At 51.1% G+C, this 25096-nt stretch overlaps 8 protein-coding genes across 8 annotated transcripts; 4 read left to right on the plus strand and 4 right to left on the minus strand.

Moving 5' to 3' along the window:
- Positions 1 to 1165: 1165 nt before the first annotated feature.
- CkaCkLH20_05972 (GDSL-like Lipase/Acylhydrolase) lies at positions 1166 to 2116 on the plus strand (the record flags this gene model as incomplete). The annotated part of the gene is made up of 1 exon (XM_038888689.1): positions 1166 to 2116. The coding sequence occupies one exon, from the start codon at positions 1166 to 1168 to the stop codon at positions 2114 to 2116; it is 951 nt and encodes a 316-aa protein (XP_038746025.1).
- A 264-nt stretch (positions 2117 to 2380) lies between these two features.
- Positions 2381 to 7926, minus strand: CkaCkLH20_05973 (uncharacterized protein; the record flags this gene model as incomplete). The annotated part of the gene is made up of 15 exons (XM_038888690.1): positions 2381 to 2739; positions 2805 to 3086; positions 3158 to 3223; positions 3274 to 3429; positions 3486 to 3596; positions 3649 to 5032; positions 5757 to 5840; positions 5911 to 6061; positions 6124 to 6220; positions 6323 to 6517; positions 6582 to 6681; positions 6742 to 7174; positions 7225 to 7362; positions 7421 to 7643; positions 7722 to 7926. The coding sequence occupies 15 exons, from the start codon at positions 7924 to 7926 to the stop codon at positions 2381 to 2383; spliced, it is 3984 nt and encodes a 1327-aa protein (XP_038746026.1).
- A 1808-nt stretch (positions 7927 to 9734) lies between these two features.
- CkaCkLH20_05974 (rta1 domain-containing protein) lies at positions 9735 to 10674 on the plus strand (the record flags this gene model as incomplete). The annotated part of the gene is made up of 2 exons (XM_038888691.1): positions 9735 to 9927; positions 9989 to 10674. 2 exons carry the CDS (start codon positions 9735 to 9737, stop codon positions 10672 to 10674), a joined length of 879 nt encoding a protein of 292 aa, XP_038746027.1.
- Positions 10675 to 10834: 160 nt separating this feature from the next.
- On the minus strand, positions 10835 to 11653 carry CkaCkLH20_05975 (glutathione s-transferase; the record flags this gene model as incomplete). The annotated part of the gene is made up of 3 exons (XM_038888692.1): positions 10835 to 10983; positions 11032 to 11529; positions 11581 to 11653. 3 exons carry the CDS (start codon positions 11651 to 11653, stop codon positions 10835 to 10837), a joined length of 720 nt encoding a protein of 239 aa, XP_038746028.1.
- A 468-nt stretch (positions 11654 to 12121) lies between these two features.
- Positions 12122 to 13484, minus strand: CkaCkLH20_05976 (nad dependent epimerase dehydratase family protein; the record flags this gene model as incomplete). The annotated part of the gene is made up of 6 exons (XM_038888693.1): positions 12122 to 12239; positions 12313 to 12596; positions 12669 to 12775; positions 12832 to 12913; positions 12964 to 13089; positions 13155 to 13484. 6 exons carry the CDS (start codon positions 13482 to 13484, stop codon positions 12122 to 12124), a joined length of 1047 nt encoding a protein of 348 aa, XP_038746029.1.
- A 1753-nt stretch (positions 13485 to 15237) lies between these two features.
- CkaCkLH20_05977 (serine endopeptidase) lies at positions 15238 to 18570 on the plus strand (the record flags this gene model as incomplete). The annotated part of the gene is made up of 12 exons (XM_038888694.1): positions 15238 to 15378; positions 15435 to 15773; positions 15832 to 15892; positions 15948 to 16047; positions 16110 to 16164; positions 16225 to 16284; positions 16339 to 17636; positions 17685 to 17794; positions 17850 to 17955; positions 18011 to 18098; positions 18152 to 18411; positions 18468 to 18570. The coding sequence occupies 12 exons, from the start codon at positions 15238 to 15240 to the stop codon at positions 18568 to 18570; spliced, it is 2721 nt and encodes a 906-aa protein (XP_038746030.1).
- Positions 18571 to 18667: 97 nt separating this feature from the next.
- Positions 18668 to 21382, minus strand: CkaCkLH20_05978 (uncharacterized protein; the record flags this gene model as incomplete). The annotated part of the gene is made up of 1 exon (XM_038888695.1): positions 18668 to 21382. The coding sequence occupies one exon, from the start codon at positions 21380 to 21382 to the stop codon at positions 18668 to 18670; it is 2715 nt and encodes a 904-aa protein (XP_038746031.1).
- A 1391-nt stretch (positions 21383 to 22773) lies between these two features.
- On the plus strand, positions 22774 to 24519 carry CkaCkLH20_05979 (uncharacterized protein; the record flags this gene model as incomplete). The annotated part of the gene is made up of 5 exons (XM_038888696.1): positions 22774 to 22901; positions 22964 to 23627; positions 23693 to 23744; positions 23805 to 24283; positions 24340 to 24519. The coding sequence occupies 5 exons, from the start codon at positions 22774 to 22776 to the stop codon at positions 24517 to 24519; spliced, it is 1503 nt and encodes a 500-aa protein (XP_038746032.1).
- Between the last annotated feature and the right edge of the window lie 577 nt (positions 24520 to 25096).

Raw genomic sequence — 25096 nt, forward strand, 5'->3', positions numbered from 1 at the left:
TGGCCCGATGGCAGACCGGGACATCAGGGAGGGGCGGCCCCGCCGCGGCTACTCCGCACCGGACGTTCGGCCCACCGGACCCCGCACAAAATGAAAACTCTTTACCAAAAAATGCAAAAAAAGATACCCACCACCGGAGTTCCAGAGGTAACAACATTTGGATACATGTTGACCAACGCGGGTCTCGAACCCGCAGCCTTCAGATTCCAGAGTAGAAGTCTGACGCGCTACCATTGCGCCAGCCGGCCAGTTGGCGAGGTGTGAAGCTCGCAAGCTCCTGTGGTGGGGATGCTGGCAAGGCGCAGCAAATCCACACAAGGCCCTTTGCGACCTCGCATGGACGTTTGACTCATTGACCTTTCATCGCTTTCCATGCCTGTCCTGCCTCAAATACATTCACACTCATCTGAAGCTATCTGGCTTTGAGCTTTGTGGATCTGTGTTCATCTTAGGTGTATCTTCGTCTCATTTTTGCCCTGATTCCGAGGGAGTATTGCCGTCTGGCACTGGACATTACTTTGAGGTCAATGCATGACGCACTCAGCAGTTTGGCCAAGGTAACGCAATCATCCATTAGGATTGGCGTTGAATTGGCTATTTAATTTTGGTTTCCTCGTCCTTGAGCTCTCAACCACCCGCAAGAGATACCGCAACTATGATTTATCACCATGATGTGCCGGGACACTACATATCCTCTGCAAGCAACAACAACAATGGTGCGAGGTCGGAGCGTCCCAGTGCAAGACGATGCCTCGGATCGAAGATAATACTGCGCTTGGAAGAGATAATGCTGCAACTCATTTCATTTTGATACACCAGCACCACCAGCACAGTTGCCAGTCAATGTTTCACCTCTCCTTCTAGGAGTATAGCGTGTTCCGTGGCGTTGGTGCGACGCCTTCATCCAGCGCCGGCGCCGCCACCAAGCCGTGCCGATGGGACAAGAGATGAGCAGGGAAATATGAGCAATCCCAGAGGATTGACACTGCATGAACTTGTTATGATGATAAATTACTACAGACGTACTTGAGTTGATATAGAAATGAGTTCCAAGCCCATGCTCAGGTCGACGTCGGAAGCCAGCATCAGTCTTTCGCGCATCTCATTCCTGCCTTTCTCTTTCATCACACTCATTTCACCTCATTCATTTCAACGACGTTTAAGAATGGCTCTCAGAGTAACCTCAACGTTTTTTCTTCTCTCTTGCGTCGCTGCGCGATCGATTGAGAAGCCTTCGCTCAATACTCGCGCCACCTACCCCTTCAACAACCTCGTCGGCTACGGCGATGAGCTCAGCGACAATGGTAACGGTAGTTTCGCTCACGGCATAACCGGCAACCCGGCAAACGTCTACGGCTTTGGAACCTGGACCAATGGTCCCGTCGCTGTCTCCTACCTCGCCGATCTCCTCGGCGTACCCTTGACGGACTATGCTTTCGGTGGCTGCTGTGGCGGTGGCTCTTTTGGCGCAACATTTGACAACGCCTACACCAAGTCACCCGCGGGCGCCACCGACATGCTGGGACAGATTGCCAACTACACCAGCAGCGGCTCAAACGGCATCAAGTCGTCCATGCAGTTCCTGTGGTTCGGCGAGAATGACCTGAGCATGCATACCGACGCCTTCTGGCTGGGCGACTCGAAAAACGCACAATTTGCGACTGATGCCGCGACCAAGATCACGGCGTCGGTGAAGAGCCTGCTCGATAAGGGTGCGCCGTATGTCATGGTTGCAAACATCTACCCTAAGCACCTGGCACCTGTGACGCCGAAGTATCTTTGCGGAACCAACGCCGACTGCGTGAAGACCTGGGGACAAGTCATCACGCAAGCCAACGCCGCGATTCAGAAGAGCTTGGGACAGTTCGGGAAGAAGGTCATCTACTACGATGTCTTCAGCTTCATGGTGCAGATCCTGAACAACCCGAAGGCGTATGGGTTCCCGAAGCCGCTGAACCTGTTTTGCGACGGAGATGAGACTGCACAGTGGGATGACTGCATGGTCAAGGGAAATGCGAACCAGTACTTCTGGATGAACTTCATTCAGCCTACCACCGCTGGCCACAAGTTGATTGCTCAGGACATGAAGAAGACTATTGATGCTCACTTTGCTTGAGTATGCATCATCAAAGTTTTCATGATGGGCAAGATCTGACAAGCTGTCATAAGAATATTGTTGCTAGAGCGTCCACGTCCTCATTTCTTCATCTGTATATAGCTTTCTGGTGTACTTTACACCGTACAAACATTTCTCTTCAATTTGAATCGCCAATTTGGGGTTTCGAGTCCGTTTACTCAAGTTATCGCATCCAAAGGCCGTCAAGTCATGATCATGAGAAACGTCGTGATTGAAATACGAGTCCCAAAGCTCCGACCCAATCTAGTAATTGGGAAGGACTTGGATCTCCATGCCTTCGGTGATTCTCATGACTTTCTTGACATCGTCAAACCTAATGGGACGGGCTTCCCGCTTAGCCATGATGCTAGACGTCTTCACGATGTTGCGAATACGTCGCCCGTCGACCTCAATCTTGGCAAGGGAAAGGAGTTCAAGATCTGACATGCTGGAACCGTTCTTCTCCAAGAAGGTCTCCCAGATCTTCTGTCTGGAAGGTTCGTCGAGGGCCGGGTAGTTGATGGTCAGATGGATGCGAGAGTACACGGCCGGGTCAAGGCATCGCTCACGGTTGGTCGTGAGGAACAGGAGCGAAGGATAGTACTCCAGCTCTCTCAAGAAGCCTGGAGGATTGTTAGCTTGATCATCTCGCTTCTGGCATTGCGATCCTAAGGATGTCACAACGTACGGGAAACCAGTCTGTTTCGCTTTGATGACCCATCGCTACGTTGTTCAAGATAGGTGTCGCACTCGTCAATGAGCAGGACTGCACCCCACCGGGCGGCGAGCTCAAACGCCTTGGTGAAGTCTCCGATCTTGTGTTTGTAGTTGCGACTGTTCCTATCGTATCGGTTCCCGTTGCGACGAGGCACGTCGTCATCTACAACACTGTCACTGTCGCTGCTACTGCCATCCTCGTTGTATTCGCCGAGCTCCATTTTGAACAGGGGAGCCTTGATCTTTTCGGCCACTGTTTGACATGTGAGTTTTCTCTCTCATTGGTGTTGCAGGCAATCAGCAAGGTGATTGATGACGGCTTACCTGACTCTGCAGTAAGGGTTTTGCCCACGCCCGGTTCGCCGGCCAGCAAGGCAACGAGACCACCACCTAGTATAGTCAGACTCAGATCATGAATGGAGAAAGCTGTGCATGAATACCTTTACCGTTGATGACATCGTCAAAGGTGTCCTTGTCTTTCACCTGACTTTCAACAAATGCGAGTATGAGCTCTTTATAGCCCTCGGGCAGCACAAGGCTCTCGAACGGTTGCATGTTCCACTCAATATCACTGATACGGTCGACGTCGAGGGATCCTATATCGTGGGGTTTCAGCCAGAGAAAACATATTTCTTTCAAGAGATAAACTTACGCCAGCATTTTGCCTTGAGGTCAAAACCCATAACCCAAGGGACACACAAGGACAGGAGGAGGTCGGAAAGCCGGCTCCGCGCATCTTCGATAGACTCGTCGCCACTTTCGCCTGCAGCAACCAACGTCAGTGCTAAGCCGTAGTAAACAACCGATAAACTCACTGCTCGAGCTGTATGTGGAGCTTGCGCGCTGACGATATTTCATCTGAGCCGGACGTCGTCGCACCAATGGTGGTGGTGGTGGTGGAGGCCCCCCAGAAGGCACCCAACCAGGGGGCTGTGGCATCGGGCCTGGCATGGGGCGGGGCGGGGGTAGAGGACCGGGAGGACGCTGGCGTCGTCGTTCAGGATCATCGTTCGACCAGTCCTTGAATGGGCCTGGTCCGCTCCGGTTACGCGGATCGAGTCCGTCCCTCTCTGGCATAAGAGGAATGTGTCCTCCGGGGGGAGTTGAGTCGATCGGCGCTTGAACAATCAGACCTGTTCTCTGTATGAAAGCTTCTTCGCCGGGAAAGGAAGACGAGAAGAAGGCTGTGATGGCGGATGGCTTCTTCCTACGGCCCTCACTGTGGCCCGAATCAACCATGACGCGGAGCTCGGCGGTTGAGTGGGTATCGTGGCGTGGGCGGTAGCTTTTGTAATGCTGCCCGGCAAGACTGGCGAATTTCCGGCCCCTCTCGACGAGTTTACTCTTCATTCCCTCCAAGTTCTTCAAATACTTTGCGGGGAAGGCAACCAAGCTATCGATGGGACGGGTACCGCTGAAATGCCAGAGGGGTTGGGACGTAGCCGACTTGCCGAAGCTTTTGCCGTCGCAGTTCACATAACCGAGAACGAGGCTGTAGGTGGTCGCGTGCTTTGTGTTGATTTGTTCAACAACGAAGAACCGTTCATCTTCATCGTCATCGGAGTAGATGAGTTCTCCAGGGGGGAAGATAGTCCAAAGGTATTTGAACGTTATGACGCCATGGCTGGTAAGCTCTTTGCTGACAGCGAACGCCTCGGCCAATTCACGTTTGACCAGCCATTTGAGCGTAAGGAGAATCTTCTTGACTTCTTCGTCCTTCTCTTCGGTGATGCCGTTCTCGAATTTCTCCCAGTTCCAGAAGAACTGGTGAAAAGGGGCCAAGAAGGCGAGGTACTTGATGTTGTGGACGATGCTGTCGTACGATTGGAAGATGTCGATGAGAGCCTTGCGAGTCGCTGCGTGACAGATCTCAATCGAATGGATCGAGATCAGGCTTCCGGCTTTGCTGGGTGTGACGCGACGCCGGACGATGATTGGGTTGCCCTTCTCAGGCTCCTCCTCCTTCTCGAGAGCCGTGAGATCAACGCCGTGAGGACATTCCGTCATCCAGTTGATGCAGCATTGACACTGTCTTGGGCCTTCGTAAAGGTCCTGGACAATGGCGTTGCGGTCCTCCTGGCTGACTTTGATGTCATCCTCAATGCGAATTGCATCGGCCAAACGCTCGATGACCGAAAAGTCGTCTTCGAGCTTTGTCGAGTCGCTAATGTCAAAGACCGCCGACATCTTGACCAAAGTCTTAGTGTAGGGTCAGAAGACTTGTCGGCCGTATGTTCAACACAGAATCAAGAGTGGCATTCGGGAACGAGACAAGACTGGGTATTTGTGTGGGCTGACCCGGCAATTTTTGAATGCTTATCTGGCCAAGAAAGCACCAAAGACGTATCGAACTGGTCGCCTCGTTTCACTGCCAAGGAGGGATGCGCTGCCTGTTGGAAAAGACGATAACAGTCTCATGCATGCTTGGTTCTTGTGAGCAAGTAATGTTTGTGTTACTGTAACAACATACCATGCGTTAGTCGTAAGCAGACCATCCAACCACAACTGGAGATTACGATCACCTCAGGCATAGATGCAGCCACCATGGTACTAACCAAAGCATGCATGACACGACACAGGACTAAGGTAGGCAGAACTTGAGGCTGACATGCGCGTCTTACAGGTGGTTCGCAAAAGGGACGTCAAGGAGCGGGGTAAGGCGTGAGCATGGATACACATCGCGTGATACAGCAACAGGAACTTCAGATTGAGGCTCTTTTCAAAGTAATAGCTGAGGGGCGATGAGCTCATGAGGTTGGCTGCCTTCTGCGCCGCGGTTGTAGCGTCAAAGCTATCCTGCCCAGAATCCTTGGAAATCCGAACTGTGAACTCAACGACTTTCGACAGCAGCTGCGTCCAGTTTCTCCTTCTCCAAATCAGCCGAGTGGGAAAATCCGGCATTGGGAGATGTGCGGTTTATAACTGCAGTAAGACCAATTTCGGTATTGATCTCCTCCATACGCTCGAAGTCAGCTTGGGCAGTGCCCTCGGAGCCGAAGACAAGGTCCTGATGGAGGTGTTAGCATGTAATTGGAGCAAGATGAGTAAACGCATGTTGAAACGTAGAGTCCACTTACCATCTCCTCAAGCGACAACCGCTTGGTTTCCGGAACGAAGAACCAAATGAAGGCAGCCCCAAGATAGGTCAGTAGACCGAATAGAATGTAAGTGCCGTAAGTAATGCCGACGAGCATGTCAGGTGTAACTTGGCCGACGATGAAGTTGTTCCTGTAAGACATGTAGCGATTAGCAAAAATGCACAAATGCTTGTGCGATAGCATTTAACTCACATCCAGTTGCTGGAAGCACCCAGAGATACTCCGTATGGACGAGTACTCAAAGGCCAGACTTCGGCGATAATGATCCAGGCACAAGGGCCCCAAGAATCTGACCCAGTTGTTAGTATCATATTCCAATGACCTGTGCTGCACATGGCGGGCCCTAAGAGAAGCAGCCGGGCCGGCATTAACTAAAGGCTTGAGAACTTACATCCAAAGTGCACAACGAAAAGCCAAACCATCACAACGGCGGCCCAACCAGCAGCAGGCTGTTGGTCAAAGCGATCGATGTTCTTGGCAAGAATGACGGCGATGATGATGTGGCATGTTCCCATTCCAATAGCTCCGATACTCAGAACCGGCTTGCGGCCTACTCTGTCGATCCACAGAACGGCCGGAATGGTAGCTATTGTGGGATAATTGATTAGCATTTGATCTTTGATTGCTCAGTATGCAAGGGGTGGTCTCACCGATGAACATGACGACACCGACAACTCCAGTGGCCAGAAGACTTGTTGTGGTCGCGCTGAGACCAAGCTGGCTAAAGATTTGGGGCGCATAGTAGAGGACCTGTTATCATATTAGCTTTAAGTCAATCAACTTTCTGTTCTGGAGAAAATATTGACTGACAGCGTTGATACCTGTCCACTGTTGGAAGAACATCGTGACTGTTGCGACGATGACTCGCTTAAACATAGCCTTGGTTGTGAACAACGACTTCATTGCTACGAATTGGAGCTTAAAGGTATTCCAGGCTGTCAGTTCCTGGAGATGAGGGAAATGCTCCGCGATGCTGCGCTTCTCAAAAAGAGACTGTGCTTTGATTTCCAGGAATTCGAGCTCGATAAGTTCGTGGGTTTCGGGCAGATCACGAAGGTTGGCGAGGTTTCGACGCGCCTCCTCTTCTCGGCCGTGATGGATCAGCCAACGTGGAGAAAATGGCATCCAGATCATTCCGACTAAAAGTACGGCGGCTGGTCCGAGCTGTAGGCAGATGGGAACCAACCATGCTGCGTCAGATTGCGTGTCTTCTGTTGTTCCACCGATGTAGTTGCATCCGTAACTGCCTCTTAGTCAGAATAAGAACTCACGGCGCACGACGGGATACTATACTCAATCCAGAAAGAGATCATGATGCCGAAGGTAATGGCGAGTTGCTGAAGAGCTACGAGAGCACCTCTGACCTCCGGAGGCGCGCATTCTGAGTTGTAAAGGGGCACGATCATAGACAAGCTTCCGACTCCCATACCCCTTTGCAAAGTCAGCATTGATATCTCAGTGTGTAAGTAAGGAAGAACTCCTAACGTACGTGATGAATCGTCCTCCTAGAATCGACTCGTGACCTCCCGAGATAGAGGTGATTTGAACGATGACACCCAGAATGAAGACGGCAGTCGCGATAAGTACGCCGTATTTTCGGGAGCAGACCTCAGCGATGAAGCCAGACAAGATTGCGCCCACCCAAGCTCCGAGTTCGAGAATGGCCGTCAGCCAACCTTTTTGCGTAGGGTTCTTTGTGTATCCGTCCATATCTTATTCCAGCGTCAGTTCCGACCCGAGATCACGGCCGTGGATTTCGAAAGTCAACCCTGTATCAAGAACGAACTTACGCTTCTCGAATGAAGGCATCGCCAAAATACCAGAGAACATTCCCTGGTTGTATCCATAGAGAACACCTCCAATACAAGCGAAGGCGGCGATCCGAGCCACCTTCCAGTTCTTCACCAGCGCCCTTGCACCACTAGCGCCCATGAGCGCTTGACGTCTCTGTAACGCGGCATCGTAGGCAGCATTGCCGGATGAGTGGCCTCCCATTTTTGCTGTAAATAGCAGAGCTTGAACCTGCGGTAGAGGCTTTTCTTGGCCCGTCTAATTCGGCTTCTTAGTCTAGAAGAAAATAAATGGATCGCTGGTCCAAGCAGAAGTTTAGACGGGGACGGCAGCATTTTAATTGCACGAGACGCATATGTAGGATATGTAGGATTAAGGCACAGTTTGCATGGGTTGGCGAAATCATCTGAAGATCTCATGCCTCAATGGTACGTTTCTGTACGTTACCGGTAGAATTGGGCCCAACGCGGACAGCGACGGGTACCAGCACCCTTGGCGCCTGCGAGTCGAAACTGCTTGTTGAATAGATCGACTACTCTCTGCGCAAAGGGCCGATTGTGTGTGAGGTTACTCGGCCGGCTGGGCAAACAACATCCCCGGGTAGATACCCCGCGTACGAGACCCCATGTCTTAAGCACGATCAACGCCGGCAATAGCATTTAGCCTAAAGTCCTGCAAGCCTGCAACATATCCGCTGGTCGCCAATGCGGGGATTGAGGATTTCAGCGCTTATCCTTTGCATATTCGGTCTCGGGAAGACTGCTCGGCGCCTCTCAGATTGGACCGGCTTACCGTTCCCCCTGCAGGCTGCTGACCCCAAGTCGTGGGCGATTGTCCCGTTCAAGTTCACCCGAAGCACGCTTCTCGCAGACAATTTGCGCGGCGTCCGGTCTACTAGACCTGGAATGGAGCGACGACGGCATTGCATGTTGCGTCCTGTGACTTGAGCTTGACCGTTGGCATTGCGACCTCGAACCCGCCAGGCTGGCTCAACTGAAGTACTTGTGCCATTCGGAAAGAAATGCCTTGATTTCTCTGAAAGTCTCCATTTCCCGCTTCATACTGATGCAACCACCGAACGAAACTAACTGATTCCAGAGAAGCCATTGCATCGACCAATGAAACCATGCCCGGATCAACAAGACTCGGGCAATGTGAGCGCGTTGACACGAGACGCTGTCTCCATGTCGCTGTTCCACGCACTGCAGCAATATCGGACTCGTTTTCTGTTGATTCAGGGCTAATCAACCATTCATTCTGATGAGCTTTGTGGGCTATTCAAAGGTTTCGAGGTAGTTCAATCCCGTCGGAATCACATGATTCGCTGACAGCGTGATTTCATCATCAGCACAAACCACACTCTGGATCGTAGGGAACTTGTTCAACTCTTACTCGGCCCAGCTTTCAATTCACACTAGCCAAGAACACTAGAGTTCCGAGGTAAAAAGAGCTGATCGATTGCCCCATCCCAGTCTGTTGGATTCAGTCAGAATATGTAGCGCCTTTAACGTCCACGGCTCTAGCGAGGCACAGCTGTCAAACTTAGGACTCAGGAGTCAGTGGCTGTCCATCTACTTTTCGTGGCCTGGTATCTCAACAATAACATTTGTTCTCGAGGATTGGAATTCAATGGAAATTGGCCAAGTTCAACGGGATTTCCGTTAACAAATTTAGTATCAATGAGCATCAAACGAGGGACCGCCTTGTCTCGGTCTTCCAATGCGAATATTCGTATTAGATACGAAAAAGCCGTACCACCGCCACGATCTAGTGGAGCACCCCTGAGTCGAGGAACCTCACTTATAAGACTTAGATTGTAAACAAGCTTCTCAAGCTTTTTGTATTCAATCGAATTCCCATAGATCTTTTTCTCTTTGATTTTACAGGTGTATTTCTTCGACGAGACAGTTCCTCCAGTCTGTTAACAGTCGCTCGTTTTTATTCAACCAACTTCGCTCTGAGAACCGACTTACTACCCGACTGCCTGTCAGGAAGGCAAGACGACGCACATCATGGTCAACGATGGCGACGGCCCTTTTGGACCAGTTGTTAACGGAACACAAATCGTTTTCTACGAGTACCGACCAAACGGGCCCGCAGGATGGGCGTTCCTAGTTCTCTTCGCCGCTGGGGTACTCGCTCATATTGGTTACTTGTTCTGGCTTCGAGCGTGGCATTTCATTCCATTTATTCTTGGAGGCGTCGGTAAGAATTTGAACCTCAGTTTCGACGTTTTGCGAAAGATCAACGAGCTAACCAAACACAGGAGAAGCTTTCGGTTACTATGGCCGCGCGAAGGCCTCGCAAGATCCTACTGCCGTAGGCCCCTTTATCATGCAAAACCTACTCATTCTCGGATCACCACCCCTTTTCGCCGCTTCGATCTACATGAGTCTCGGCCGAATCATCATTGCACTCGATCTCCGGAGACACGCGGTGGTCAGTCCGAGACTGACGGCGTTTTTCTACGTCATGGTCGACATTGGCTGTTTTGTGAGCCAGGTCTTCGGAGCAGTGATGCCAGCATCAGGAGACCCCAGCGCCATAGACTTGAGTAAGAAGATCATCATGGGTGGCCTTCTTGCCCAGCTGGGGGTCATCTGTCTTTTTGCCCTGTCCTGCTGGCATTCTCATCGATGGGCCAAGCGCGAAGCACCAAATCTCAACGCGACCCACGCCGGGATCCATTGGAACAAGTATTACCTCATGACCTACCTTGTGGCATTCATCATGTTCGTGAGGAGTTTGGTCAGGGGTATTGAGTATCTTGAGGGAGGAGGAGGATACATCATCGCACACGAAGTCTTTGTGTATCTTTTCGATGCGACTCTGATGGTGGCTATCATGGGTCTGTATCTCTGGATTCACCCGGGCCGATTGGTACGAGACATTGCTCGTTTTAAGAACGATGGCTTCGGGGACGAGCGAAACATCATGCTGGAAAGGCGCTGAAGGGAATTCATGGGTAATAGAAGCGATCGTGGGTTGGTTCTTCATTTGCTGCTCTGTACTTATAAACCTTTCTTTTGTTTCTGCCTGTGATAGACTAGACTATGAAAAAAGGACCATAATTTTTGTTCAACCTCGAGATTCAAACAAAGCAGTTGTTATCTCAAGAATCCCGTCGCTTCAACCACGGACCGCAGGCCTTGTAAAGCACGTCGAAAGAGTTTGAGGCCTGGATGATGCGTGCGTAGATGTCCTCGTCACACTTCTTGGCGAAGTCTAAGAAACCAACAAAGATAAAGTCGGCATAAGATACTAATTGCTGTTAGATTGGACATTTGGCAAGGTGTTCATTAAACTAACCGTCTTGGCCGTGGAAAAAAGGTCCCTCAGTCTTGTTCAACAGCGCAGCAGATTCATCCAGCGGCTTCTTGGCCCTTTCCCAGGCCTTCTCGCCACCGTACTTCTCTTCGAACTCGGGAAGCGTCATGTTGAGGAATTCCTTGCGTGTGTCCCAGAAGTACTTCGCACTGCGCTCACTGAGAAGCTTGCTCTGGACGGCATGCAGAAGCATTGGGGCCAAAGCATCAAAGAGCGGCGACGCGACGTCCAGCACCGCCTGGGTCAGCTCCGAATCAGCGTTCAAAGGCTTCTCGGGGTATTCTTCTTCGAGACGCTTGATGATTTTCTTGCTGTTCATGACATACGTCCCGTCGGGGAACTGCACCGCAGGGCAGGTGTACGGCTTGATCTGCTCAGGGTCGCCTTCGAGGCCGGTCGGCTTCAGTCTGGGCTCGATGTCGGGATACTCGAGCCATTCCGTCTTGTAGTCAATGCCCTTGTAGTTCAGAGCCAAACGGGCTGAGCCAGAATGTCAATGTTGCCCTTATCTACGTCAAATGCGCGACTCACCTTTCCATGGGTTTAGTGACCAAGTAACGCCATTCTTGTCAGGGATGTCGAAGAGAATGAGTTGTTCCGGCATGTTGCTTTGTTATTGCCAATGCTTATGATGTACTGAGAAATTGAAGTAGAGAGTCAGAAGCTAGTCAGAAGCTAGATGTTTGATGACAACTGGCTTTTAAGTGCGGGGAGGTTGAGGTGGGGAGACAGGATGACATTCGAGATACACAAGTGCATCCTGTGGTAGGCAGCAGTGACAAATCCCGGGCGGAGACGGCCCACGGCTTCATCCACGCCACGGGCACTTGATCATTCCCCTTCATATCCACTGCTTACACATTGCAGGTACTTTGGAGTTGAAACACCAAGCCTACCAATCAGATTTCATGATGAATGATTATTGATGCAATGATGATCGTTTCCGTGCATAGAAACGCCGTTGTTATTTCCGACTGCCACGTGGGCACTCTGCTCTTCACTGCTTGAATAGATACTTGGCGACACGGATCCCAGTGTCTAATTTATCTTCAAGAGCATGATTTCTCAATATTTAACTCAAGTTCTGGAGGATGAGCTCCACCTCGGCGTCTGCAGACTCGATAATGTGCTCTGGTGTGTACTGAGGTTTCCACCCGATCGCGCTGCCGTGCTTGGCTGTGAAGGTACACCTGATTTGAGAACAGCAATGTCAGCAGCCATTAAGGAAGTCTTACTCAAGATGGAAGGACATTTGAGTCTTACTTTCCAGCCAACCCCAGTTCAACTAGGGGCAAATCAACACCCATGCCTTGAGCCATAGCGCCGAGTGCGTTTTCATCAGCTTGAACGACCTCATCGGTCTCAATGACTCCTCTTTTGTAGAGCGCTTTAGCCATGGAAGCGTAGATGTCATCCCAGACCACGCTTCCGGGAGAGGCCAGGTAGTACCCTTTGCGGCCGCTGCCGGGGTTTTCATTGTTCAGAATCGAGCGGAGAATTTGTAGATAAAGTGTCGCGTTGTCAACAACATGGCACACAGGCCAGGTCTAGAATGGTTGTTAGTCTTGACAGCTGCACTAGTTGTGTACGCCAGAAGAGGCGTGCTGTTGAGGTCCTACCGGTCGTCCACGAGTAACCGAGTAGACTCGACCTGCTGCTTTTGCGGCCTTCACGATTTCCCTGGTTTGGATTGAGATTGGGTTTCCAAAACCCTCATTCTTACCATCTGCGGTGGTAATTAGATGATTTATCAGGAATAGGACACAAGCTAGGGGGACTAACAAACGATGCAAGGAGCAAAGATGTATGACTTCACGCCGTTGGCTTCAGCCTCATCTGTTATAGTTTTGTTTGTTTCAATGCCCTATGACAAGTTAAACAGGTCTTCAGTAGCGTGGATTAGAACAGGCTTACTGGCTGAATGACAGAAATAGCTGCCTTCTGAGCTTTCTGAATGTCATAGAGTTCTGGATGGGTGTCGAGCAAGGGTCGATCCGTAGGGGCACCAGCATGACTTGAGAACATCTTTGCACCGGATGTCTAAATATCGTTATGTGAGATAATTGATTTGCAGGCAGCTATGTCGGAAATGCAGGAAATCTTACATGAAGAAAATGAACGTCCAGTCCGGTTTGGCGCTTCAGATCTCCAAGAGCTTTGATGAAGTACTGTTGACTGACGGACGCGACAGCATCAATCAAATAATACACAATCGTGATCTGATGCTTCAGAACTGCGTCTGACACAGCCGTCTCATCTTTGAGCGAGAACGTCAAAGGCTCGGCGCCGTACTTCTTCACCGCCGCAGCCTGTTCATCGGTTCGAACGAGAGCATACAGTTTGTCGTAGCCCTTAAGGTCAGCCTCAGCCCAGCGGGCAAGGAGTGTACCGCCGAGATAGCCAGAAGCTCCGGTGATGAGTATGTTGTGAGACATTTTGATAAGTTTTCGTTGTGATCTGATGATAGGTATTCTTCGGCACAGACTGCGCAGTTGACTGTTGATATCACGACAAAACCAAGGGTATGATGCCAATAAGTACTGTCTCGAAAACTGGAATGTGATTTGTCAACGGAAGACTAACGTACGCGCTTTGTCACATGAATATCGTCCCTCAAGTCCACGGATTATCCGACCGTGTCCGGGAATAACAGACATCTTGAGATCAACAGTACTATGGACGGCCAATTTGTAAGCATCTGCACAAAGTGAGCAGGCGCCATCACATGATGTCATCGCAGTTCTGTTACATAACTTTGACGCTAACGAAGCAAATCGTGAATACAATGTGCTTCGTATGGACCACAGTCATTTTCTCTTGGGATCATTTATTGAATTCAAAACACATTTGTCTTCACCGGCAAGCTCGACACAAAATCGATTCTAGTATTTATCTTATGTATAATGAAGTAGGAAAATAAGACACGGTATAACTTTCGCCAGTACCTTCACCGTAGAACCAAGGATCGGAATCCCGCTGATACACCTTTACACGTCGGTAACGTCTCGAAGTCCGTTTCCCAGACTCAAATCGCGGACTTATCAGACTTCATTAAGGGAAAAAAACAGCTTTCTTGACTTATGGCCTTGTCTAAAAAAACAACCTTCTGTCCTCATGTTCTGAGAGATTCAGGTTTCCAACGGTTCCACTTTGAAACAGCTCTCGCTTCTAGGGCTTCCATTGTCCCACAACCATTCTCTCTCCAGCCCAGCCGGGGCAATAATCCACTTGGCATCACGATGCCCTCAACAATCCGTTTCCTTTCCCCGATGGCACAATTGGCTAGCGCGTCAGACTGTTAATCTGGAGGTTGGTGGTTCGAGCCCACCTCGGGGAGATCTGACCTTTTTGGTATGTTCTACAATCCGGATTATTATGACCGGAGTCTCAGATGAATGCTGAACAAGAGGGAATTACTACTATCGTAGCTTTTGTTTTACTCTAGCTAAGAAAAAACACCCTTTAGTCTCTGAAATTTCCCAGGGCTTCATTTTCACGAGCATTTGCATCCGTATTTGCATGCGTTACATCTTGAATGATGATGGGGAGCCTTGAAGTAGTTAGGAGTAGTAACATTCACGTATGGGCTGCTGAGAACCTTGATGGTTTCAATAGAGCGAGAGAATATGAGTACTCTCGAAGTCGAGCTTGGTTGGTTTTTGAGTTGGCTGAGACTCAGCTTATTGTAAAGACTGTCATCTTCCACAACGTCGTCAAGTAAAACACACACGTTTTTGCATCCAGATCAAAAACGACGTCATTTTTAAAGACGACATCACCTGAATTCTCAATCATAATCAGCCAGATCGCCTCATGCCGGATCGTCAGGGACCTGCCTATGCCAGTGAGCCAATTTGCGCTGTTTGGACCCATTCAGCGCTTGGCACCTCTCTTTTACAGGGATACAGATTAATTACATGCACTGCAGGCGGCCGAGCGATCCTATTCCAGAGGGCGTTGCAACGCTACATGCCCTACAACACGAAAGTTGGGCAAAGTAAACGTCCACATTTGGAAGGAGCTCTCTTCTGAGGATGAGAGAAAGTCGCATTGGCAGAGCCCGGAGTAAGGAGATTGTAGTGAATTACCAATAAGCTATCCGGGTTCTCATAGAGTCCTGCTATACAAGAAAGGCAGCGCGCTTGGTTTCTTGAATTGGTAATTGGAGGTCGTCGCCAATTTGACAAGATGCGTCTGAATCTTTTCCTGTGGGCGACGGTTCTGGGCGCCGTTGACGCCAATTCGTCTTCTCAGCGTCGATACCGAAGAGATGGCAATCAGACTGAGACTCTCTCAGAGACAAAGAAGTTCATCGTCGAAGCTGAGGCAGTAAGACGACTGGTCCCTCTATGGTTCAATATACCTTCAAACTGACCTTTTCACAGGGTGTCGACCTTGCGGAGTTGCATCAGAAAGTTGAGGCAACCGGTGCGAAGGTTCTCAAGTCTTTCAACAGCGAGATCTTCTCCGGATTCAGCGTCGAGACAGGGAGTGATAACCTGGACTCCCTGCAGAGCGTCAGTGAAGTGGCTCAAGCCTGGCCGGTGAAAACCTACAAGCTTGCGCCTCTCATACCCCAAGCTTCGTTCAGCGATGACGCGACGGCGCAGAATTGGTCTGTACACTTCTCGACCGGGGTCGATAAACTTCACGAGGCCGGGATTATGGGCAAGGGAGCCAAAGTCGCTGTGATTGACTCCGGAGTGGACTATCGTCATCCAGCGGTAAATATTCCCTGGCGGTCTAGATCATAGACCTTGGTTCCTGGACTAACATCACCAGCTTGGTGGCGGGTTCGGTCCGGGGTTCAAAGTCTCTGGGGGTTATGACCTCGTCGGTGAGGGTAAGTAGGTCCCGAGTATCAACTATGCATGCCGCGACTTGAACATGTTGCACAGAATACGACGAGTCCAACGAGAAAGTCCCTGACGAAGATCCTCTCGACGCTCTTGGTCACGGAACCCATGTAGCAGGAATCGTTGCTGGCAAAAGTGAATTGTAAGATGACACGAATGGCCTCACTTCTCTCATCTACTTTGACTGACAAAGGCTGCTAATAGCTATGCTGGCGTTGCACCAGAAGCTGAGATTCTTGCATTCAAAGTCTTTGGCGCTGTAAGCACCACGAGATGTTTGTGACCTAAGATATTGTGGCTTACAAGTCTATTTAACCAGTTCGAAGGCACGGACGAAGACACCCTTGTTGACGCAACAATCATGGCATACGAGTCTGGTGTAGGTTCATGTCTCGATCGATACCGATAGTATTTGACACTCACTTTCTTGCAGGCAGACATCATCACCGCAAGTATCGGCCGTGCATCTGGATTCTCGGACGGTCCTTGGGCAACTGTGGCCTCGAGAATCGTCGAACAAGGTGTCGTAGTCACCATCGCGGCCGGCAACGACGGCGATGAAGGACCCTTCTACGCAAGCAGTGGTTCCTCTGGGAAGGAGGTGCTGGCCGTAGCATCCGTTGACACGAGTCGAGTTCCCGCAAAACCATGGCACGCAACCTTCACTCTCGACGGCGTATCCAACACGACACAGCTCGCATACATCCCGCCTGTCAACAGACCGCTTTGGAACATCACGGGCCTTCCCATCCTTCCGCTATCCTTCGACACCAGCATCAGAGCTGAGGCATGCAGCCCCTTGCCAGACACAACACCAGATCTTTCGAATGTCATCGTGTTAATTCGACGTGGTACCTGCACGCCTTACGTCAAGCAGGCCAACGTGGAAAAGTTCGGGGCTAGATATGTGCTGTTCTACAACGACGACTACAGACCCTTCGAGCTTGTGGGTAATTCTGCGTATGCCTCTCAGATGGCTCTGATCGACGCGAAGGCGGGTGTTGCAATCATCGAAACCGTCAAGGCTGGAGGCAATGTCACTGCGGACTTCACCAACCCTTCTGATCCCGATTGGGCTGTCGGATTCTTCGACGCTGCCGGCGGAATTCCTTCGCAGTATTCTAGTTGGGGCGGAACTTATGAGCTTGAGATCAAGCCAGACATCGCCGCGCCGGGTGCCAGTATCTACAGCACCTATCTTGACAAGACTTGGAAGGTCCTCAGCGGGACATCCATGGCTACTCCTTACGTTGCCGGTGTAGCCGCTCTGTATATAGGTAAGCATGGTGGTCGCTCAACTCACGGCAAAGGTTTTGCCAAGGAACTCTCGAGACGCATTATCTCCAGCGGCGAGTCGCTTCCATGGCAGGTTGCTGAGCCCCAAGCACTCCCAACCGATTTCGGTTTCTCGGCCCCAGTGACGCAAGTGGGAAACGGTCTCATCAATGCCACGAAGTTGTTGGAGTCCAAAACATGGTTATCGTTTGAGAAGATTGCGCTCAACGACACCGCCTCCTTCAATGGCTACCATGCAGTTGACATTACCAACACTGGCGCCGAGCCCGTTACTTACAACTTCACCTTGGAGCCTTCGGGAGGCTTTAACGCCCAGGGACGTACACCCGAGCTTTTGGCCGACGTGCTGGACGTGAAGCCAATTAGCCTTGTACCTGGTATCAGCTTCCCTTCTGGGGCTTTGACGATAAGCCCTGGCGAGACCAAGACAGCTGAGTACGCTGGCGAAGCTTTCCATGATTTGCCTCGACTAATGTTCGCTAGACTCATCTTTTCGTACCCCAAGGTCGATGATGAATCGAAGTTGCCTATATACAGTGGCAGGGTTGTCGTCAAAGGCAGCAACGGAGAAACGCTGTCGGTTCCATACTTGGGTTACTCATCACTTGATCAGCCGTGACTGTGAACATACGCTGACATCATTCTTAGGCGCGGCTTTCGACTTGAAAGACCAAATGCAGGACAAGATGTTCCCCGAGGGCTTCCCAATTCAGCGGTCAGGGCCAAATGGACAGAACATTAACACTTACCACACGTACTTCCAGACCCGTTCCAATGGAATTGGGTCATCATTGCTGACCCGCTCACAGATACGGGTTCAACACCACTCGAGCTGCTCAAGACTTTCCCAAAGTTCAAGTCCAGTTCAAATGGGGAACCAAAGAGTTGCGCTGGGATGTAAGAATGACTTGGCACACAGAATGCTGCAGACCATACTGACGAGATTTCAGATCTTCGATGCTGGCTACACAGAGGCCGGTTGGAAGTATCCTCCTGTGGTGGGACAAGACGGCTACGTCGGCGCAGCTACTTACTCGACGTATTCTGTCAGCTCAAGCACCTTTGATCCTGCTACTATGGACAAGGAGAAGGTTCTACCATTCCCGATAAGACTTATTGAGCGTACCACCTCTTGGAGTGAGTTGACCGATCGCTTCTGGTGGATGGGAAAACTGGCGAACGGAAGCTACATTGCTCCCGGAAACTATACGTGAGTCCCAAATCCCCTTTGTTGCGTTTCGATTACTAAATCTGATAAATTGACAGGATGCGTTTCGCTGCCCTCAATCCGTTCGGTAATGTTTCGCGTTCCGAGGACTGGGATATCTGGCAAACGCCTGAGATTTCGATCCTCCCATACACCCCTTGAGAATAAAGCTGTACTCAGCGGCGAAGACATTCCCTGATGCCTTTGATCATAAAATGACACGTCAACTTTGAATCTCCTCTCATCTTAATACCCCAGTTCAAACCAAAGTGAACTCGGTAAAAGGGACAAACCCTTGCGGTGCCCGTACTGCATAGTGCCGTCCCTCATCGTCCAAGCTCAGGTACTTGCGTTCAAGATCCTCGTCAACCTCATCGGCAAAACGTAGAAGCTCCCCATTCATGACGCCGTGAATGTAGCAGTCCCCAACAACCGTGAACTCCCCGCTTGTATTGTCGGCACCGTCCACGCTTCTCAGCACGAACGGCGTCCGGAAGCCCTCCAGCATGACGATGTAGTCTTCAACCTCCGCATTCCATGGCAAGGATCCCATGAAATGGGTCTCCAATGCTTGCGTCGCGTACCGTTTCTTCTTATGCTCTTTCTCCATGTCCTTCGCAGCTTGGTCCGTCTTGTCGTCGGGCTTGGCAGGTTCTCTTGTTCCCAAAGTCGCAAAACGCCGACCTCGCTGCGCTTCTTGGAATGAAACCGTAAAAGGAACCATACGTCCTTGTAGCTCGGCTTCGACGTCCTCGTCAAAGTCAAGAAGCCACATGAAAATCTTGGTCTGATGAACTCGAATCCCGGGCGCAGTCAGGTCGGCTTCAGAGTCCGGGCCCCTGGCGTAGAAGCGCTTGAAGGCCACGACTCCATCAAAGAACTCGTCGGCAGCTGAAGAGTCAGGCTGTTCTTCATCCTTGAGTTCTTCCGATGTTGGTAGCAGGGCTTTTGTTGCTGAACACTTCGTCCTTGGTCCAATTCTCTCGCCCTGCCATGAGCAGTCCACCGCCAGGGTACGAACTAGAGCATCCCCGAAGCCCTCCTCATCATATCGCCCGACGAGATCTTCTTCCGTATTAGAAGCGAATGTTAGAATGAAGTTCCTGGCGTCTTCATCATTGAACGGAGGAATTTCGACCTCGGGAGCCGTTGCAAAACCACCAAAAGGCGATGCGGAGCGATCATGGGAATAATACTTCCATGCAGCTCCAACTTGATTGACGCGAGAGATGACCGCGCCACGAAGCATCAGTTTAGCCTTCTTATAAGCCTCGGTTATCGTAGCCTTGGCAGATGTTGCGCCCATACACCTGTACAGATGGCTCGGCAGTACCGAGCGAGATTGCCTCGTCCAGTCCGGTACCCAGGATGGCAAATCCGGAACCTCTTGGTCGATGCCAGCATGCTGCAGTAAGCCAGAAACTTGGCTCGCAAACACTATCTTCGTCGCAACTTTGGTAAATAAGTTTGCTGCGGTGTTCTCATCGGAGTAGTCTGGGATGATCGATTGGGAGACGACGTCATCTGTAAGACCGAGCAGGCCGTACACCTTATCTCTCGGGTCGGTGGCGAGATTGTTTCTCGACAAACAGAGAAGGTCCAAAAGGCTATGTGTTTCGGGTGTCGTTTCCTTTATTTTCTTCTCGGAGTCGCTCTTGTCATCTTCATCTCCTCTCTGTCCCCGTAGCTCTTTGAAGGAACTGACTGGGCTCAGGTGCCTGACCATATTGAATATGTCCGCGTAAGGACCAATTCTGAGAACACGAGGGAGACCATGCTGGCTGGCCAACGACCAGAAGTCCATGATGGCCTGGAGACTGATAGCTGCCTCCCCATAGAGGACGACAACCTTCTTGGCGAGAACGACCTCTTGCAGAACCCAGGTTCGGAAGTACCAGTCCTGGCCCCAGAAACTCATGAGATTGCCCCAGATCGCCTGACCCTCATCATCATCATCTGGGTCAGGTAAACCGATGTTTTCCCACTCTTTGTCGGACAAGATCTTTCGGCGTCTGCTATCGGACCAAATCCGGGTCAAAAACGTCATGATGCTGATCGCGCTTTGGGCGTTTTGGGAGCTGTAAGCGTCGTCAAATGAATGTAACTCGAAGCCAGCCACGCCAATCGACTGTTCAAAGTCACGGGAGTCGGCTTTCTGAGCGGGTTCCACACCGAAGGTCAGCATATCTTGGACACCAAGCCCGTCCATTCGATCTTCCAGTGATGCATCTTCCTCGTTCTCCAGCTTCTTTTCGACTGGCCCATAGCAATAATGACCCGGATGAGCCAGTACCATGGCCGCATTCTGATAGATCATTCCCATGAAGAGGACCTGTGAACCTCTCTCGGCCAGGTCTTCCTGGTTGATGCAGATACCATCTGCCCACAGCCAAAAGTTCGGGTGTCTGTTGAAACAAGCTTTGAGGGCGTGGAACAAATTCTGCGTGACAGGAATCATCTCGCCGTCACAGTTGATGCCGAGAAACCGGTCTGGATCTCCCCAGACATATGAGAGACATAGGTAAGGCGGTGCATCATCGAGACAGAATGTTTCGAGCCGAAATTGACTGATGATACCGCTCTCTCCCGGTGGTGCGAGTCTGAGCAGGCGGAATTGTCGTCGTTCTGGATCGAGCGGCACGTACTTATAAAGCGTCTTCGTGTCTTCGAGAATGACTCTCGGCGGTGTTTTGGTCTTGTCGTTTGGAAGCCCATCCTTTTCACCTGGAGCTTCAATGTCGTCCATCGCCCCAATGTATGAAAGCTTAGAGCCAGAGTTCTCTTGGTACTCCCATGGCCGTGATCGGATTGACACTGTATTGGGATCCAGACCCTCTTTACGGGCCAAGTAAATTCGAAGCGCATCCGTCGAGCCAGCTGCAAGTTGGTCAAGGGCAATCTGGAGTTCGTACCCGTCAGAGTCCACGTCGGATGCGCTATCTGGTCGTTCAGCTGGGGGCTGAGGCTCAGCCATCGTGGAATTTTTCAGATTGCTGTTGGGAAGTGTTTTTGTCTTTGGATGATGCCATAACGAGATGGTATGCTTAGATGAGTACTGGGAGGTTTTCATTTTGTAGTCAGAGTGCCATTTAGGCACCAGTCAGCCCTAGCGGTGAACTTGGCGAGAGCACATTGGCCGAATGAGTCGCCGTCAGCATCGATTGACATGGACATCATAGCCACGCTAAACTTTCGCGTGAGCACATGGATCTTTGGAACCCGTCTCAATCACGGTTTGTCTGACAAAACTCAGCATATACTGGATTTTTCAGAATGCTAACAGTTTTGAGCCCCATTTAGTTGAGAAAGCCCCTGGTCACTTTCGATTAACAGAGTCAATCCTCGAGCTGAAACGTTGAAGATTGATCCCAGTCAACCGTCGAACCTGCTCATGTGTTAGGGCATCTTAGTTCATAAAAGCAACCCAGTGCCATATGACATCGCAATTGCTTTATTGGTGATGCAAGTCGTATGATATGCATATAGTGCTGAATCGACACTGAATCAAGCTCCATTACTTGTTGGATAAAATCTCCAAGTCTGAACTTTCGGTGGAACTCATTTGTGGTCGACTGTTTGAATAGTTTGGCAACTTGCTGGAGAAGTAGATGCGCATAGATATGCTGCACAGCAGGTAGCTTAACAACCGAAAGGTTTTCAATTGCGAAGTTGGACACGGGTCACAGCATGAAGCACCGACTTGGCATAGCCATGCTCCATATCAATTGAATCGTAGAACTGAGATGAGCACTTGATTTTGTGTAACGAAAGCACTTCAAGAGCTTTGGTCATAAGACTGATAAGAGTCTTGAGTCCAGTAACCAACCGGGCGGTTCACAAGACTTTGCCTCACTCTTGGCATCTCATTATCTATGGGGACCTCTCTTCCGGTCATCCCATCGATACCGAGAGCACCACCAATGACTAAAGGCGATGAGAAAGCAGAGAAACCAAAACAACGGTCAGCGTTGACGACATCTCGGGCCAAGACCGCTGGCACCTTCGACTTTTATATTGCTTGGCTCTTGGCGGTCCCGACTTTCCCCTCATCTCCCCCGACGACCTTCCCGATCCGACCATCGGTTCGTGCGGCTACCCCAACTGATTGAGGCCGATTGGGTCAATGACTTCTCGGCGGCCTGGGATGAGCATGCAACATATCGTGTTTTTTTTTTCGCATCTGCGGTGGCACTGACTTACGGTTCACCCGCAGATTCGTGACCGCAATGCTAAATTTCCTTGGGCGAGGGGCCGGCTGGGCAAACTTTGGAATAAAATGCGGCGTCCCGCCCGCCACCGTGTTGATGATTCCGCTCACCCTGTTGTCCGACAGTCTTCTGCTGCAACATCTTCTGCTCAGCAGCCATGAAGTTCTCCAAAGCGACGGCCGCGGCTCTCTTGTCGCTGGCTACCGGCTCGACGGCGCAGACGAACACGACATGCAGGCCCAAGGTCGACTCTGAGCTGCTCCAGGCAGACTTGACCACCGAGAAGTAAAACTTACCATATCCGCCGCAGCATGGAATCAATTGACTGACCTGGAACTCCGAAACAGCTTGATGGCCAACCTGGAGGCTCTGAACACCATCGCCTTCGCAAACGGCGGCAACCGCGCCTTCGGTCTTCCCGGATACGCCGCCTCGGTCGACTACGTCTGGGACCGCATCTCCTCGATCCCGGCAACGAAGGCCTGGAAGCAAGACTTCCCCGCGACCTTCGGACAAGTCGTCTCGATCGACTTCAGCATCGACGACGAGTCCATCTACGTCTTCGGCTTGACGTACTCCCCCTCCACAAGCGAGGAGGGAATCACGGCCCAGATCGTCCTCGGACCTGCCGGCGCGGCCGCGTGCGACGCGGCGAACTACGAGGGGCTGGACGTGCAGGACAAGATTGTGCTCGTCGAGCGCTTCCGATGTCCGACTGGTGGAACGCTGGCTGGTCGAGTGAGGCCTGCTGCGGCGGCCGGCGCGGCTGCTGTTCTGGTCTACCATGACATCGAGACCAACGCGACTGCTGGTTCGCTGAGCGCACCCGACCCGGAAGGCTTCGTCCCTGCTGGATTCATCAACCGCGTTGATGGTCTGAGGATCAAGGAGAGGCTTGATGCTGGCGAGGTTATCGAGGCGCACTTCCAGCAGACTCAGATCGTCGAGGAGCGCATTACGCAGAATGTCTTCGTTGAGACTGAGGAGGGTGATCCTCACAACGTCGTAATGGTAAGTCATGGAGTCGCGGAACACCTATCGTGATGTAATCGAGACGGTATGACTAACAAAAGTAGCTTGGAGCTCATCTGGACAGTGTGCAGGCCGGCCCCGGCATCAACGACGACGGTAAGCATTCGCCGCGACTACCCTAGCATGAAGCCAGGCACTGATTGACCTTAAATCTAGGCTCTGGTACCAGTCTTCTACTCGAGCTTTTCCTTGCTCTGACGAAATACCGAACCAAGAACAAGGTCCGTTTCGCTTGGTGGGGAGCCGAAGAGAATGGTCTCCTCGGATCCAAGTTCTACTGCGCGAACCTACCAGCCTCCGATGTCGACGATCTTCTGGTCTACCTCAACTTCGACATGGTCTCAAAGGGCTTCTTTGGAGTTGCCGACACCGATGGAAGCACCCACGGCAGCGTTGCACCCCCCGGATCTGATGTTGTCGAGCACATCTACGAAGAGTACTTTGCGAGCAAGGGTCTTGAGGTCACGCCTGCCGTCCTCACCAACGGCAGCGATTACGCCTCTTTCTGGCAGATTTTGAACAAGCCTTTTGGCTTCCTGCACACCGGTACCGCGGTTGCCCAAGACCCGTGCTACCACCAGGCGTGCGATACCATCGAGAACCCCGACCCTGAGACGATCACTGCTAATGCCAGAGTAAGTTCTGTTTGAAGCTGAAGGCGCACGGGATCGTGATACTGACGTGCGTTTAGGCTGCTGCCCACATGGTAACTGTGCTGTCCTCGAACGGAACCTCTCTAATTCCGAAGACTTCGGTCAACGCGACTATGCTCAACCACTTGCAAAACCGCAGCTTGGAGCCTGATATGCTCCGGATCGAGGAGTTGGAGGCGCTCGGCGAGCGTCACCTCGGCTGCGGTCACGACATTTGAGACGCATAGAGCAGCATAGTCAATCCGTCTAGACCCTAAAATTCAATCATAATACAAGAGATCAAAGAGAGCCTTCATTCTAGCCTCTTGTCGGCCATTGACGCCTTGCTGTGCCGATAAATTCCTCAGACCATTCCACGAATCCATTCATGGGTTTTGCAGGCCACGTAAGGGTTCCCGGCGTGTACAGTGTCCTTTCGAAGTGGCAACGCAGAATGTGTTGAGGATATCGGCATCCGTAAATCTAAAGCAGTGATATCTGCGGTCTCCGCGCAGAATCCGATCCGACCGAGATCCTGATGGATTGCGGCACAGATTCGTAAGCCCTCGCCCGACGACAACAGACTCCATTGTTTGTTCCCGAACAGGTATGCGGTTTCGATGGCATTGCATGAAGAAAAGGGGAAGCGAAATGAATAAGTCCATTTCGGGATCTTACCCAGATGATTGTCCAAAACAGTCAACAACATGCTCATGTTCAGTATCTGCTGCGCCATAAACAAATCTGTTTTTTTGGACACTTAGAAACTCGACATACCCAGCAATTGGTACGTGGGGCCAACAGCGTCAACTGCCC

Source organism: Colletotrichum karsti, assembly GCF_011947395.1.
Source record: "Colletotrichum karsti strain CkLH20 chromosome Unknown Scaffold17, whole genome shotgun sequence".
Taxonomy (NCBI): domain Eukaryota; kingdom Fungi; phylum Ascomycota; class Sordariomycetes; order Glomerellales; family Glomerellaceae; genus Colletotrichum; species Colletotrichum karsti.